The sequence below is a fragment of the Pseudophryne corroboree genome, chromosome 2, assembly GCF_028390025.1.
Source record: "Pseudophryne corroboree isolate aPseCor3 chromosome 2, aPseCor3.hap2, whole genome shotgun sequence".
Lineage (NCBI taxonomy): Eukaryota > Metazoa > Chordata > Amphibia > Anura > Myobatrachidae > Pseudophryne > Pseudophryne corroboree.
This window is the reverse complement of record NC_086445.1, coordinates 991,081,830-991,096,877: the sequence shown is the minus strand read 5'-3', so window position 1 is coordinate 991,096,877 and position 15,048 is coordinate 991,081,830. Positions and strand designations below refer to the sequence as shown.

The 15,048-nt window shown below is 48.8% G+C and overlaps 1 protein-coding gene across 2 annotated transcripts in view; it reads left to right on the top strand.

Moving 5' to 3' along the window:
• The window catches only part of MAP3K7CL (MAP3K7 C-terminal like), a 177,693-nt gene that overhangs the window by 62,035 nt on the left and 100,610 nt on the right, over positions 1 to 15,048 (top strand). Inside the window, exons 1-2 of one of the 2 annotated variants that reach the window (XM_063956433.1) lie at positions 282 to 797; positions 13,063 to 13,171. In XM_063956433.1, the coding sequence (XP_063812503.1) occupies positions 13,102 to 13,171 (70 nt within the window). In that variant the 5' untranslated portion in view covers positions 282 to 797; positions 13,063 to 13,101. Of the gene's footprint in view, positions 1 to 281; positions 798 to 13,062; positions 13,172 to 15,048 lie in introns of those variants that run through there. The other variant, XM_063956434.1, reaches the window with a different exon arrangement.

The window sequence follows — 15,048 nt, the reverse complement described above, 5'->3', positions numbered from 1 at the left end:
GGGAGACCCACGGTCCTGCCGGTCAGAGAAGGTTGATGAAACATATATGAAAGAAAGAGGTTTAAATGGAGTTCTCCTTTAAACCAGTCATATCTAGTCCACAAACAGACCTCACATCTCTTCCCGCCTTGTAGTCATTGTACCAATCTATAGGGGGGGGCGGGATTCTCCTAATGACCAACTCTGTTGACACTTGGTCTATCTTGATAACCTGTCCTGCAGCCAGTCCAAGTCATCTATGTCATCTCTCGGTGATTGCAACCCCAGACAGTTCTGCTGACTGCAGTCAGTATCCCTGCCAGCTCGCTGGAATAGACACAGGCACAGATTGGATCATGCAAAAAACATTCCTGCCCAGTGAAGTCATGCTGTTTGTATTTTAAGTTCGCCGGGACTAATGAATTAAAAGCCTTGAACTCCCGTGGTTTGTCACTTTTTTTTCTTTCCCTAAGACTGTGACAGGCGGATTTTTCCCCCCCATCTTTTCTTTTTTACCCCCAGAGCATGACAACATACAAAGCCACGGGAAGGAACGGAAAGTGGGATAAGGGGAGAGAAGCAGAAAAAGACAGTGATTCATTTGTTTTTTGTTAATAAAAAGCAGAGCCAGCTAGCCTTGCAGGTAGCCGAACGTTGCGCTGCTGACAGCTGTTCCAGCCTTTCATTCGCTGTCAGTGTTGCTATGCAGCAGGTGCAGACTTACTCTGTATTGACTTCTTCCTCCATAAAGACAAGCACCAGCCAAGGAAGTGGCTGACCTAGGATTACCGAAGTGCAGACACACTCGGCTGAGTGAGGTAAGGCGACAGGTGTGGACACTGCACTGGAGAGATCGTCACTTAGGGGAAGGTGTATCAAGCCTTGGAGAGAGATATAGCCAAGCAGTTGCCCTAGGCAACAAATCAGCGTATAACTGTCATTGATCTAGCACAGTCTTTGAAATGACGCTTATTGGCTTATTTGTGCAACTTCTCCACTCCGTCTCTCCCCGCGGCTTGGTGCATCTCCCCTTTAATCCGTGCTGTGATACACGGATTTTGCAAACAAGCAGCTGCCAGCAGTGCTGAATGCTAATACATTCACGGCCAGGCTGTAAGCTCCCAGGCACCCCAGCCCCTGCACGGTGGCTGTGATGTGTGCCTGGAAAGTGTGGAGACAAGGCGGCCAGGCAACTGCAAGACAATCCAGATTAAGATCGTGGTCTTGTTTATCTGCCTTCCAATACACACAAATAAGGGCGACACGAGATACCACATTTCACTTGATAAGGGAGCCGTTCGGTGTATTAATAAGCGATTGGAATTAAGCACGCAGGCTGTGTATTTGCCAGCTTGACAGCAAGTAGATTGGGTAATATTTCTTGTTCATTCAAAGTTAAGAATAATAGCTGAGCCCTTTATTAGGATTACAGGCGGAAGACAGAGGTGTAAATAAGCGTTTATATAACCAGGAGTTTCTTTGTATTCTGTACGATGGAGATTTGTGTTTGTTTTTTTAAAATACTGAATTGTAAATTTTATTCTACTAGGTGCGGATTTAGTGAATGAATTAGGACTTTAAACTGCACTATAAATATAAGGGATTGAGGGGTCTATTCATGAAGCAGTGAAAAGAGTGGAGAAGTGAGCCCATGGAGAAGTTGCCCATGGCAACCAATCAGCTGCTCCGTACAGTTGTATAGTATGCAAATTATATATGTTACTTCAATGCTGATTGGTGGCAACTTTGCCACTGGCTCACTTCTCCACACTTTTCACCGCTTCGTGAATAGACCCCTGTCCTGACTTACAGAAGAATAGCAGTACTGCATCTGCAAGATATCATTTGTCTTCTGCTCATCTTTTTTGTTAATAAATGCACCAGTGATGGTATTCCGGGATGACATCAGGCAATAGCCGCCCCAGGCTAGCCTATGGGGGAACTGAATTCAGTGCGAAGTGCGCCGAGGGCCTTGGGAGCGGTCGGGTGATGTCGCTCGCTATGCGACCAATGTCTTTTCTCATTTATGCTCACACCCCATAGAGGTGCGCAGGAAAAGGAGCAGGGATTGCCTACAATGATACTGATGTGCGCAGCCAGACTTTGCGGTGATTGTTGCAGCACGCTGCGTTGATTTGACTCTGAATTCCCCCTACGGTTGTTGTTGAAGGAAGGATTTGTCAGTTCTGTGGATGGAGCTTTGCTTCGCGTCACGTTTATCAGTGAAACATTACAAATGAATGAAAGTTCTTGTTGCATGCTGCACAACCACAATTCTTCCAGGTTTGCTACGATGCATAGAGTAGGGCAGTGGTTCCCAAACTTTTTTGAATCACGGCGCCCTAAAGTATCAGAATTTTTTTCACGGCGCCCCTAGGCCAAAAGTTTCTTATTGAGAAACTTAGAAAGAAATATTAAATTAAGTAAATTGTGTTTGTCATCTTTAGGTTTAATTGTGTAGTGAGGGTCAGGATTTGCTTCTGTTTGTCCACATATTTTATGAGTGACAGCCACCAGCACCAGTTTTGCCTATTACATTGACCATAAATAATTTGAATTGGTCCTGGACCAGCAATCAAAGGCACCCCTGCAAGTGTCCCGAGGCACCCCAGGGTGCCACCGACACACAGTTAGAGAACCACTAAATCAGGGTCCTGGTCCATTCAGTCAAGGGTTAAACTGTACTGCGCGTATATCAGACCAACAAAGTAGAGATTTTGACACATTAAAGTGACACCGTCTTAAGCTAAAGTGGGAGAATAACTCAGAATAAGGACCATTAATTATACCAAGTAGGCTTACTATACTATCCCTTTAAATCGGGACACTAATGAATTACACAGGTTCTGTGGCTGGCTGACTTCAAGGATGCATTTCAGATGGTTTTAATCAGCCCCAGAACCTGTATAATACATGAGAGCCCCAGTTTAAAGGGATGGTATGGTAAGCCTATTCTAAGGGGGTCTACAGAAGATTAGCGTCAGTAGTGCTCACAGGGGGAGATGTATAATACGTGCAGGTGTAGCGCTTCCTGCTTCGTCTCTTTATCGTGACAGTAGCGCCGAGATGTATAAACATCTGCTAGAGCCCACAGTGAAATGGATAGCTGCAGGTGTCAGAACAGTCAGTGCAACTGACCGCTCATACATTGCCTGGCGTGACGCCATGCTATCTTATAGATAGCAGCACCGATATAGACGGGCGCAGGGACAGAGATAAAGTACCAACCAATCAGCTCCTAACTGCTATGTTACAGGCTGTGTTTGAAAAATAACAGGAGCTGATTGGCTGGTACTTTATCTCCAGCGACTTTATCTCCATCCAAGGCTTAGTGAATAGACCCCATTATCTCTCTCCACTTTATCTCTCTCCAAGACCCCTATATCTGGTGCACTCTACCAGCCTCTTGTTTGACCTGTACCACAAGGGACCACCCAACCGATTGCCATTGTGCAGTTTCATAAGTAGGGGAGAGAGGTACTAAGCTTTTGGAGAGAGAAACAGTGGATGGAGATAACGGGCCCGATTCAGCATGGATCGTAGCTGTACGAGAAAACGCATGATCCAGTACTCTGACATGCGCGGGGACGCCCAGCACAGGGCAAGTCCACCCCGCATGTGTGATAGCCGGGCAGCGGCCGGTCCATCAGTCATATTAAAAAGCATTGACCACCAGGCCGTTTCATCACATAAGCAAGCAGTTTATTCACAGTTCAGACAGGGTTATCACGACAGTAACATTTAACTTATTTTTCTTCACTCCAGCACAATATTCATATGGGTTACATCAGGTTACATCTCCTTTCATTTGCTTCACTGGCAATAACAGCATTTACAGTGATGTGGCAGCATTACAGTACAGTACATACCAGCGCAGTCTCTGGGAATCAGTAGTGCGGCTTCCGCAAACTGAGATTCATTTCAGTGTGCTCTCCCCCATTCGCTAGGGGCTCTATCTAGTATCTAAACGGGATCTCTCATGGACACGTTACTGGGGGGCTTCCGCCACACGTGATTTCCTATCACTCACCCAGCTCGTCCTGTCCCGCAGACTCACACCTCCCATCCTACTTCTGGGGTACCCCTGAAGGTGAAGATCCCCTTTATTTCTTCCACTGATTGTTCATGCTGTAACTTCTCTCACGCTGCAAATCTGGATATCTCTTGCTCTTCCTAGCAGCACCTACATGCTGTTCCATAATGCCAGGGACTGTGGAGTTATAGATGCTTGTTTCACAGTCCCCAGACTGCGTTTCTCCTGGACACTAGCCTGTGCCCTCAATCTCAGTCCTCAGCTCACACTGAACTGTCCTGTGCTTTGTTCCTTTTGCTAAAATCCCCCTGCACTTCCTGTCCTTACCCCCTAGATGTGGCAGGGTCTGCCAGAACTGGTTTGGGGCCATAAAACTCCCCCACTCACTGATAAGAATTAAATGGCTTTTGATACTTTCCAATATCTCTTGTCTCCTAACATTCCAGTATGCCACACATGTGTTTGAAAAATGACAGTTATGAGCTGATTAGCTGGTACTTTAACTGTCTCCAAAGCTTAGTACATCTGCCCCAATTGTGATGGAGGGGACATTGTTGGCCATAGGTCAGGAGTTCTGAAGTCTAACCCTCAAGTCCCTGCACTGGTTCAATCATCTATTTGGCTGGGTCATTTCACAGTCCTCACAGTACGAAATCCTTAAATGATGGCTGCTCCCAGTAACTGAGTACCAATGTCAGTTTGGAAACAATTTATCCTAGAGAAATATCCAGTCTGCAAATGTAACTCTTAAACTGCATCTAGCATATGGTTATATACCATCAAACATAACCCATAAACAATGTTTTGCTATTGTTATTCCACATATTTCCCAATTATTTCATCTTTGTTAAAAAATGAAACAGAAAAAAACCCTAAGTAATTCAGTGCGGAAAACCGGGAGCAGAACATATAAGGGGAGGTGTATCAAGCCTTGGAAGATGATAAAGCGGAGACGTTGCCTACTCAACCAATCATCCTCTGACATTTCATAGGCTGTGCTAGATAAATGATCGGTTACAGCTTCTCCACGTTATCTCTCTCCAAGGCTTGATGCGTTTCCCCCAGTGTACCTTGTGACACAGATCAAATGGGTTGGTAATGTTTTTATCTGGATAATGTCTGTGGTTGCTGTGTAAATACTGTGCACGGATACATGATGGAATATACAAAGAGGAGAGAACAACTGGAAGTCACCCCATAATGTACATATTAGCATGTCTACCACAGCCTGAAAGGTTACAGCGGCTCAGGATGGAAGCCAGGAATCACCTGCTGCTAAACTCAGTCTCTCTAAGACAAAGGGGCACATTTATTTATCATTAATTATCGTGGTAATAAGAAATTAAGAGCCACCGAATGTATTAAAATGAGAGATGTTCGTGTTCGAATTTACCTGGATTTACCTGGATCTCAAAATGGCATCTTATTGGCTCGTTTGTCACGTTTTTTGGTTAGCCAATAAGAAATATCCAGATAAATCCGAACTCACGCCAATTCTGGCGTTAAGAACCGAGTAAATCCGAACCCGCACATCTCTAATTAAAATACCCCCACAGGCTATGGAAGAAGCCCGTCACTTCGGTGTGTAAGAAGATAAGGGATTGCATTAGCGATCACGTTATCTTTTCTTTGGGAGCCGTGCGCACTACTGCTGACCACGCAGGAGATAGCGAGGAGGAGTCCTACAGATCCCTCTCCCACTACTATATCTGTAGCCTATAGGCTGCAGCGGCAAACACCATATCACGCAAATAACTGATAAATAGGTCCTAGCATGAGTCAGCAGAGATTATTACCATTCCATGGGCCAGATGTAATGAAGTCTAATGTAAGTCTAATGGCCGGATGAATGAAGGCAAGAGGTGCGGGTTCCCGCCCAAACTTGGAGTTTTTTTTTAAAGCTGCAATCATTTACAAGACAAAACCATGCCTCGTAAATCATTGCTGCTTTAAAAAAATGTCAGAGTTTGGCCGGGAACCCGCACTTCCGGTCAACTCTGTCTTCATTGCATGCCCCATGTATCAGTGTAAAAGAGTAAAACATAATGATTAAATCAACGCTACAGACTTAGGGCCTAATTCAGACCTGATCGCTCCTCTGCAGAGGGCTGCGATCAGATAGTCGCTGCCCATAGAGAGTGAAAACCCGCCCCGTGCAAGTGTGCGAATGCATGTGTACACCAGACAGCTGCAAATCGGTTCGCACCTCACTCACCATCGAATGTTTTTACCACTGTGTGCAGTCTGTGCAGTGTGTGATCGGACAGGCTGATGTGATCGCAGCGGCTGAGTAAGTCCTGGGCTACTTAGACACTGCACAAAATCTTTTTGTACAGCTCTGCTACACATGCGATCGCACACTTGCACAGCTAAAATACACTCCCCTATGGGCGGCGACTATGCGAACACAGGACTGCAAAAACCCTAGCGAGAATTAGGCCCCCGGTTTTGATACTTCAATTAGCTTTAATCTATACAGATATGACGTGAACTAATTGTAGCATAGATTAATTATATTCATCTATAGTTATCATGTATTTTGCACAGTTAAAATAAATACAAAATAAAGGCTGCTATTTATTTAACCAAATGCTCAGAGCTATTTATATTATTTGTAGTGTACGTAGAATACACGTCCTGATTATATTGTGGATCTCAGGGGCATAGCTAGTAGTTGTCAGGTTTTAGACCCAAATGTATTAAAACACACAGTCAGGGATAGGGGCTGCGGTAGGAGCCCATCCCTGGGATAGGAGTCTGTCCCTGCGGTAGGAGCCCGTCCCTGGGATAAGAGCCCATACCTTCGGTAGGAGCCCGTCCCTGTGATAGGAGTCCGTCCCTGTGATAGGAGTCCGTCCCTGTGATAGGAGTCCGTCCCTGCGGTAGGAGCCCGTCCCTGGGATAGGAATCCGTCCTTGTGATAGGAGCCCGTCCCTGTGGTAGGAGTCCGTCCCTGTGGTAGGAGTCCGTCCCTGTGATAGGAGCCCGTCCCTGTGATAGGAGCCCGTCCCTGTGATAGGAGCCCGTCCCTGTGATAGGAATCTGTCCCTGTGGTAGGAGTCCGTCCCTGCGGTAGGAGCCCATCTCTGTAATAGGAGCCCGTCCCTGGGATAGGAGTCCGTCCCTGGGATAGGAGCCCGTCCCTGGGATAGGAGTCCGTCCCTGGGATAGGAGCCCGTCCCTGTGGTAGGAGTCCGTCCCTGCGGTAGGAGCCCATCTCTGTAATAGGAGTCCGTCCCTGGGATAGGAGTCCGTCCCTGGGATAGGAGCCCGCCCCTGGGATAGGAGCCTGCCCCTGGGGTAGGAGCCCGCCCCTGGGGTAGGAGCCCGCCCCTGGGGTAGGAGCCCACCCCTGCGGTAGGAGCCCGTCCCTGCGGTAGGAGCCCGTCCCTGGGATAGGAGCCCGTCCCTGCGGTAGGAGCCCGTCCCTGGGATAGGAGCCCGCCCCTGCGGTAGGAGCCTGTCCCTGGGATAAGAGCCCATCCCTTCGGTAGGAGCCTGTCCCTGTGATAGGAGCCCGTCCATGTGGTAGGAGCCTGTCCCTGGGATAAGAGCCCATCCCTTCGGTAGGAGCCCGTCCCTGTGATAGGAGCCCGTCCCTGTGATAGGAGCCCGTCCCTGTGATAGGAATCCGTCCCTGTGGTAGGAGTCCGTCCCTGGGATAGGAGTCCGTCCCTGGGATAGGAGTCCGTCCCTGGGATAGGAGCCCGCCCCTGGGATAGAAGCCCGCCCCTAGGGTAGGAGCCCGTCCCTGCGGTAGGAGCCCGTCCCTGGGATAGGAGCCCGCCCCTGTGGTAGGAGCCCGTCCCTGTGATAGGAGCCCGCCCCTGCGGTAGAAGCCCGTCCATGTGGTAGGAGCCTGTCCCTGGGATAAGAGCCCATCCCTTCGGTAGGAGCCCGTCCCTGTGATAGGAGCCCGCCCCTGTGATAGGAGCCCGTCCCTGGGATAGGAGCCCACCCCTGCGGTAGGAGCCCGTCCCTGTGATAGGAGCCCGCCCCTGGGATAAGAGCCCATCCCTTCGGTAGGAGCCCGTCCCTGTGATAGGAGTCCGTCCCTGTGATAGGAGCCCGTCCCTGCGGTAGGAGCCCATCTCTGTAATAGGAGCCCGTCCCTGTGATAGGAGCCCGTCCCTGCGGTAGGAGCCCGTCCATGTGGTAGGAGCCTGTCCCTGGGATAAGAGCCCATCCCTTCGGTAGGAGCCCGTCCCTGTGATTGGAGCCCGTCCCTGTGATAGGAGCCCGTCCCTGTGGTAGGAGCCCATCTCTGTGATAGGAGCCCGTCCCTGTGATAGGAGCCCGTCCCTGTGATAGGAGCCCGTCCCTGTGGTAGGAGCCCATCTCTGTGATAGGAGCCCGTCCCTGTGATAGGAGTCCGTCCCTGTGATAGGAGCCCGTCCCTGCGGTAGGAGCCCATCTCTGTAATAGGAGCCCGTCCCTGTGATAGGAGCCCGTCCCTGTGATAGGAGCCCGTCCCTGCGGTAGGAGCCCGTCCATGTGGTAGGAGCCTGTCCCTGGGATAAGAGCCCATCCCTTCGGTAGGAGCCCGTCCCTGTGATAGGAGCCCGCCCCTGTGATAGGAGCCCGTCCCTGTGGTAGGAGCCCATCTCTGTGATAGGAGCCTGTCCCTGTGATAGGAGCCCGTCCCTGTGATAGGAGCCCGTCCCTGGGATAGGAGCCCGCCCCTGCGGTAGGAGCCCGTCCCTGTGATAGGAGCCCGCCCCTGCGGTAGGAGCCTGTCCCTGGGATAAGAGCCCATCCCTTCGGTAGGATCCCGTCCCTGTGATAGGAGTCCGTCCCTGTGATAGGAGCCCATCCCTGCGGTAGGAGCCCATCTCTGTAATAGGAGCCCGTCCCTGTGATAGGAGCCCGTCCCTGTGATAGGAGCCCGTCCCTGTGATAGGAGCCCGTCCCTGCGGTAGGAGCCCATCTCTGTAATAGGAGCCCGTCCCTGTGATAGGAGCCCGTCCCTGTGATAGGAGCCCGTCCCTGCAGTAGGAGCCCATCTCTGTGATAGGAGCCCGTCCCTGTAATAGGAGCCCACCCCTGCGGTAGGCGCCCGATGTGTTAGAAGTGAAGTGATCGCGTTTGGTCCCCGGCGCACTATTGTGCATGCACAGTCTGGTGACATCACATGTGCGAGCACCTATTGCCAGGGAGGAAATTGTACCGGTAACTATTGCCGGGTGTAGCCTATAGGTAACAATAGCTGACACCATCTGAAGATGACATTAGTTATCAGGCCAAGGTCCGGAATGTGAAGCTTGGTAAATTCGGCAATTAAGCAGCCTCCATAGAAACCTAGTTTTGCTACTTTTGTTGTCGAAAACTGTAGACCGTATCAGACATCTCTGATATCTGCTGTGGGACCCCTCCATACCTCTAGATGGTTCTTAATATTATCAGGTAACCCCTGAAATTGGGTGATTTGGGGGGATATCCTGCAAAGATTTGTTGATAAATATGTCCCGCAGACTTTTGTTTCCAGACTAAGGGAGTGATGCAGAGATGGGGGTTTATTTACTAAGATTCGTAATTTTCAGAATCATGTTCAAGTTCAATCACGACTGACATCGACAGTGTAAAACTGCAACTTTTTGAATTGATTACGATGGATTTACTAAGCTGTCGTATTCGGGTTTTTCTTTTCTTCCGATGTCGATGTCATTCGTGGTTTTTTACCTATTTTTACGGCAGTGATTAGCAAAACACTGCCGACTTTTTTTACAATCAATCTCGGCCGGATCTGTGTGATCCGTGCTGGGGTTTTTTTTTTTTTTAATTAAACACTGTAAAATAATTAAAAAAAATGCGTGGGGTCCCCCCTCCTAAGCATAACCAGCCTCGGGCTCTTTGAGCCGATCCTGGTTGCAAAAATATGGGGGGGGAAATGACAGGGGTTCCCCCATATTTAAGCAACCAGCATCGGGCTCTGCGCCTGGTCCTGGTCCCAAAAAAATACGGGGGACAAAAAGAGTAGGGGTCCCCCGTATTTTTAAAACCAGCACCGGGCTCCACTAGCTGGACAGATAATGCCACAGCCGGGGGTCACTTTTATATAGTGCCCTGCGGCCGTGGCATCAAAAATCCAACTAGTCACCCCTGGCCGGGGTACCCTGGGGGAGTGGGGACCCCTTCAATCAAGGGGTCCCCCCCCCCCAGCCACCCAAGGGCCAGGGGTGAAGCCCGAGGCTGTCCCCCCCCATCCAATGGGCTGCGGATGGGGAGGCTGATAGCCTTTGTTGTAAAAGAAAAGATATTGTTTTTAGTAGCAGTACTACAAGGCCCAGCAAGCCTCCCCCGCATGCTGGTACTTGGAGAACCACAAGTACCAGCATGCGACGGAAAAACGGGCCCGCTGGTACCTGTAGTACTACTACTAAAAAAATACCCAAAAAAAGACAAGACACACACACCGTGAAAGTAAAGATTTATTACATACATCCACACAAACATACATACATACTTACCTTATGTTCACACGCAGGTCGGTCCTCTTCTCCAGTAGAATCCAAGGGGTACCTGTTGAAGAAATTATACTCACGAGATCCAGGGGTCCAGGCTCCTCGGGAAATCCAGGGGTAATCCACGTACTTGCATAAAATAAGAAAACGGAAAGCCGAGCCACGAACTGAAAGGGGCCCCATGTTTTCACATGGGACTCCTTTCCACGAATGCCAGAAACCCACTCTGACTTCTGTCTAAGTGGGTTTCTTCAGCCAATCAGGGAGTGCCACGTTGTAGCACTCTCCTGATCGGCTGTGTGCTCTTGTCCTCACTGACAGGCAGCACACGGCAGTGTTACAATGTAGCGCCTATGCGCTACATTGTAACCAATGATGGGAACTTTCTGCCCTGCGGTTGACCTAAAGTGACGTCACCGCTGAGCAGAAAGTTCCCATCATTGGTTACAATGTAGCGCATAGGCGCTACATTGTAACACTGCCGTGTGCTGCCTGTCAGTGAAGACAGGAGCACACAGCTGATCAGGAGAGTGCTACAACGTGGCGCTCCCTGATTGGCTGAAGAAACCCACTTAGCCAGAAGGCAAAGTGGGTTTCTTGCATTCGGGGAAAGGTGACCCATGTGCAAACATGGGTCCCCTTTCAGTTCGTGGTCGGGACACCGTTTTTTTATTTTTGGCAAGTACGTGGATTAACCCTGGATTTGCCGAGGAGCCTGGACCCCTGGATCTCGTGAGTATAATTTATTCAACAGGTACCCTTGGATTCTACTGGACAAGAGGACCGACCTGCATGGGGCCATAGGTAAGTATGTATGTATGTGTGTATGTAAGTAATAAAATTATACTTTCACGGTGTGTGTGTCTTGTCTTTTTTTGGGTATTTTTTTAGTGGTAGTACTACAGGTACCAGCGGGCCCGTTTTTCCGCCGCATGCTGGTACTTGTGGTTCTCCAAGTACCAGCATGCGGGGGAGGCTTGCTGGGACTTGTAGTACTGCTACTAAAAACAATATCTTTTATTTTACAACAAAGGCTATCAGCCCTCCCATCCGCAGCCCATTGGATGGGGGGGGGACAGCCTCGGGCTTCACCCCTGGCCCTTGGGTGGCTGGGGGGGGGACCCCTTGATTGAAGGGGTCCCCACTCCCCCAGGGTACCCCGGCCAGGGGTGACTAGTTGGATTTTTGATGCCACGGCCGCAGGGCGCTGTATAAAAGTGACCCCCGGCTGTGGCATTATCTGTCCAGCTAGTGGAGCCCGGTGCTGGTTTTAAAAATACGGGGGACCCCTACTCTTTTTGTCCCCCGTATTTTTGGGACCAGGACCAGGCGCAGAGCCCGATGCTGGTTGCTTAAATATGGGGGAACCCCTGTCATTTTTTTTCCCATATTTCTGCAACCAGGATCGGCTCAAAGAGCCCGAGGCTGGTTATGCTTAGGAGGGGGGACCCCACGCAATTTTTTAAGCAAAAATAAGCACTTTCACACCCCTTCCCACTGATATACATGCACGGATCTCATGGATCCCTGCATGCATCTCAAATCACGGATAAAAAAAGCAGGTCTGGGTTTTTTTAGGACTTTTTTACGAGTTGTAATTTTTCACGGCAGTGTTTTGTGTTTTTTTGCTTTGCACTTCTTAGTAAATGACCGAGATTCATACTTAAACAGCCGCGTTTTGACCGATGGTGTATTCATTCGTAATTTTTTACCTGAACTAGCAAAAAATTACGAATGCCCTCATCACTGCCGTGATTAGTGTTTAGTAAATGACCGAGATTTACCGAGATGACACTTTGATGAAAAAACGGCATCTCGGTCAAAATCGGGAGCTTAGTAAATATACCCCATGGTATCTCCAGTCCTGAGTTTGATACATGTGCTCTGCATAGCCGCGTATGTGTGCATCCGCTTTTAAGCATATACAGCGTGAATTAACACAAGATAAGTGTACTGCTCCACTGCGTCCTCATAAATATAAAGGGGGAGATGTACCAAAGCTTGGAGAGAGATAAAGTGGAGCGGAAACCAGTCAATCAGATTCTATCTGTAATAGTACAGTATGTGTTAGGATTTTAAATGTCAGCTAGGGGCTGATTGGTTCGTACTTTATCTCTCTCCACCTTACCTCTCTCCAAGATTTGATACATCTACCCCAAAGTGCCTTAGTGAAGTTACTAGCTCCTGGGTAGAGAATAGGATGGCTTGTTGTGATGAACATTTGTTTAACTTACAAGATGGCTACTCCGCTGCTTCCACGGTCTGTCGGGTGCACTTTAAAATGTAACAAAAATAAAAAATACAAAAATTAGCATGTACATAAATGCTTGATTTTTTTTTTTTTTTTATAATTGTGCTTTCAAACAAAACAAATGAATCGTACACCAACGTTTTAAATGTAACTGTACCTTGTAAAACGCACAATGCACAGAACCTCTGTTATCTCGGTTTGAGAATACTGTATTATTATGTTCTATGGTCTCTAGTTGCTGTTTCGCGCCTTTCATTGTACGCTTCTATTGTAGTGCATCAGAATGAGTTTTCCTTTCTGCATTACCAATTGTTTGTGTGTTATTATTCTCTTTTCAGTATTATTCCAGATAAGGTGGTAGAAGCCATTGTATCCACATGATCACCACCGCCAGAATCCCTGCCGATAAACCCGTGCGGATTTCGTTCCGTCTTAATGACTCTACAGGTACTGATCCGTCTCTTCTGCCTGGGTGAATGAGAAACGGCTACACATCCTGTGGCTGATTGTTATCTGTAATCGTCATATAAGCCTTGTTACTTACAACTCATACTGTATGAAATATGTATGAGCGAAGACATTATTCAGCTAGACTGCTTATGAGGGACTTACCTGTGTCATACTTTGAAGGGTGAATGCACATAAACTCTGCTAGACTACAGTTTAAACCTTAAAGAACTAAACTTATTACAAAACATGCATGTTAATCACTTTAATGACAATTTTTTACCTACAAAACCACTCAGAAATTGTCATTTTTTTATATTAACGAAGTATTTTTAATAAAATATTAATTTCCTTAAAAAAATAAAAAAAATCCCCCCACATCCATAGGCCCCATTAGAAAATAAATTACCTCTCCCCATTGGCAGTAGTCCCACCACTTGTCTCAAAACCTAATAATAATAGCCCCCACAATCCCCTTAGTAGCGAAAAAAATACAACACAACATGTTTTATAAACACCCCCCCACCCCCACCCTTGGTTAAAAGACACCCCCCCCCCCCCCATACCCTGTTTTTTGATTATTATTTTATCCCCCCTCCCCCCTGCAGAATAATTTAATACTTATCTTCACTCCCTTCTCCAGAGCATATGCTACAGAATGACAGCTGCACGGCATTCTGGGGCGCTATTCCGGCAGTGGTGTCGGCAGGGCCGGCGACAGGGTGGGGGGTCAAAGGGGACACTTGTATTGGGCCCTAAGGTTCAGAGGGGCCCCAAGGATATGCCACTTAGTGCCTGGAAGGGATATGAGCCGTCTTATCCAAATAGGGCAGCAAACTATAGGTAGTGCTGGTGCTGCCACACACTGTGACTGTGCGGTGTGAGTGTGCGCCCGCTCTTCCGGGTTCAGCTCTGTTGCAGGCAGTTACGGCACATGGCAGCAGCTCCGCTGACCAGGATTCCTGCACCCTGCACCTGTCTTTTCTTTCTCTGGTCTGCTGTGTGGTGTTCGGGTCTGTGCCCAGGGGAGTGCAGTACAGGTGAGCCAGTGGCGGAACTAGCGAGCGGTGGGCCCAGGTGCGACAAAATGCTTTGCCCCCCCCCCCCCCAATCCCATCCAAGTCCACCCCCTCACCCCTGGAGAGGATCTGGTGGAGGGGGACCTGCTCAGGGCCAGAGAAATGGATACCTAGCAACAGTGCCGTAACTAGACATTTTAGCACTGTGTGCAAGAAACAGCATCGGAGCCCCACCCTTCATGCAAAACAGAGGCAGTGCGCGCCTTAGGCGCGCGCAAAAATACATAGTGGCGTAGCTTCGTGGGGAAGGGGTGTGGCCACAAAATAATACCAATTCATAAAACGGTGCACAGTAGTCTCCATTATTCAAATTACTCCGCACAGTAGCACCACTACACCAGGTAGAGACCCTTTTACACCTTACGGCGGACAGATTCCTCTTTTTACACATTACGGCAGACAGCGTCCCCTTTTTACACATTACGGCAAACAACGTCCCCCTTTTTCCACATTACGGCAGACAGCGTGCACTTTTTACACATAACGGCAGTCAGCGTCCCCTTTTTACACATAACGGCAGACAGCGTGCCCTTGTTACACATAGCGGCAGACAGCGTGCCCTTGTTACACATAGCGGCAGACAGCGTGCCCTTGTTACACATAGCGGCAGACAGCGTGCCCTTTTTACACATTACGGCAGACAGCGTGCCCTTGTTACACATTACGGCAGGCAGCGTCCCCCTTTTTACACATTACGGCAGGCAGATTCCCCCTTTTTACACATTGCGGCAGGCAGATTCCCCATTTTTACACATTGCGGCAGGCAGATTCCCCCTTTTTACACATTGCGGCAGGCAG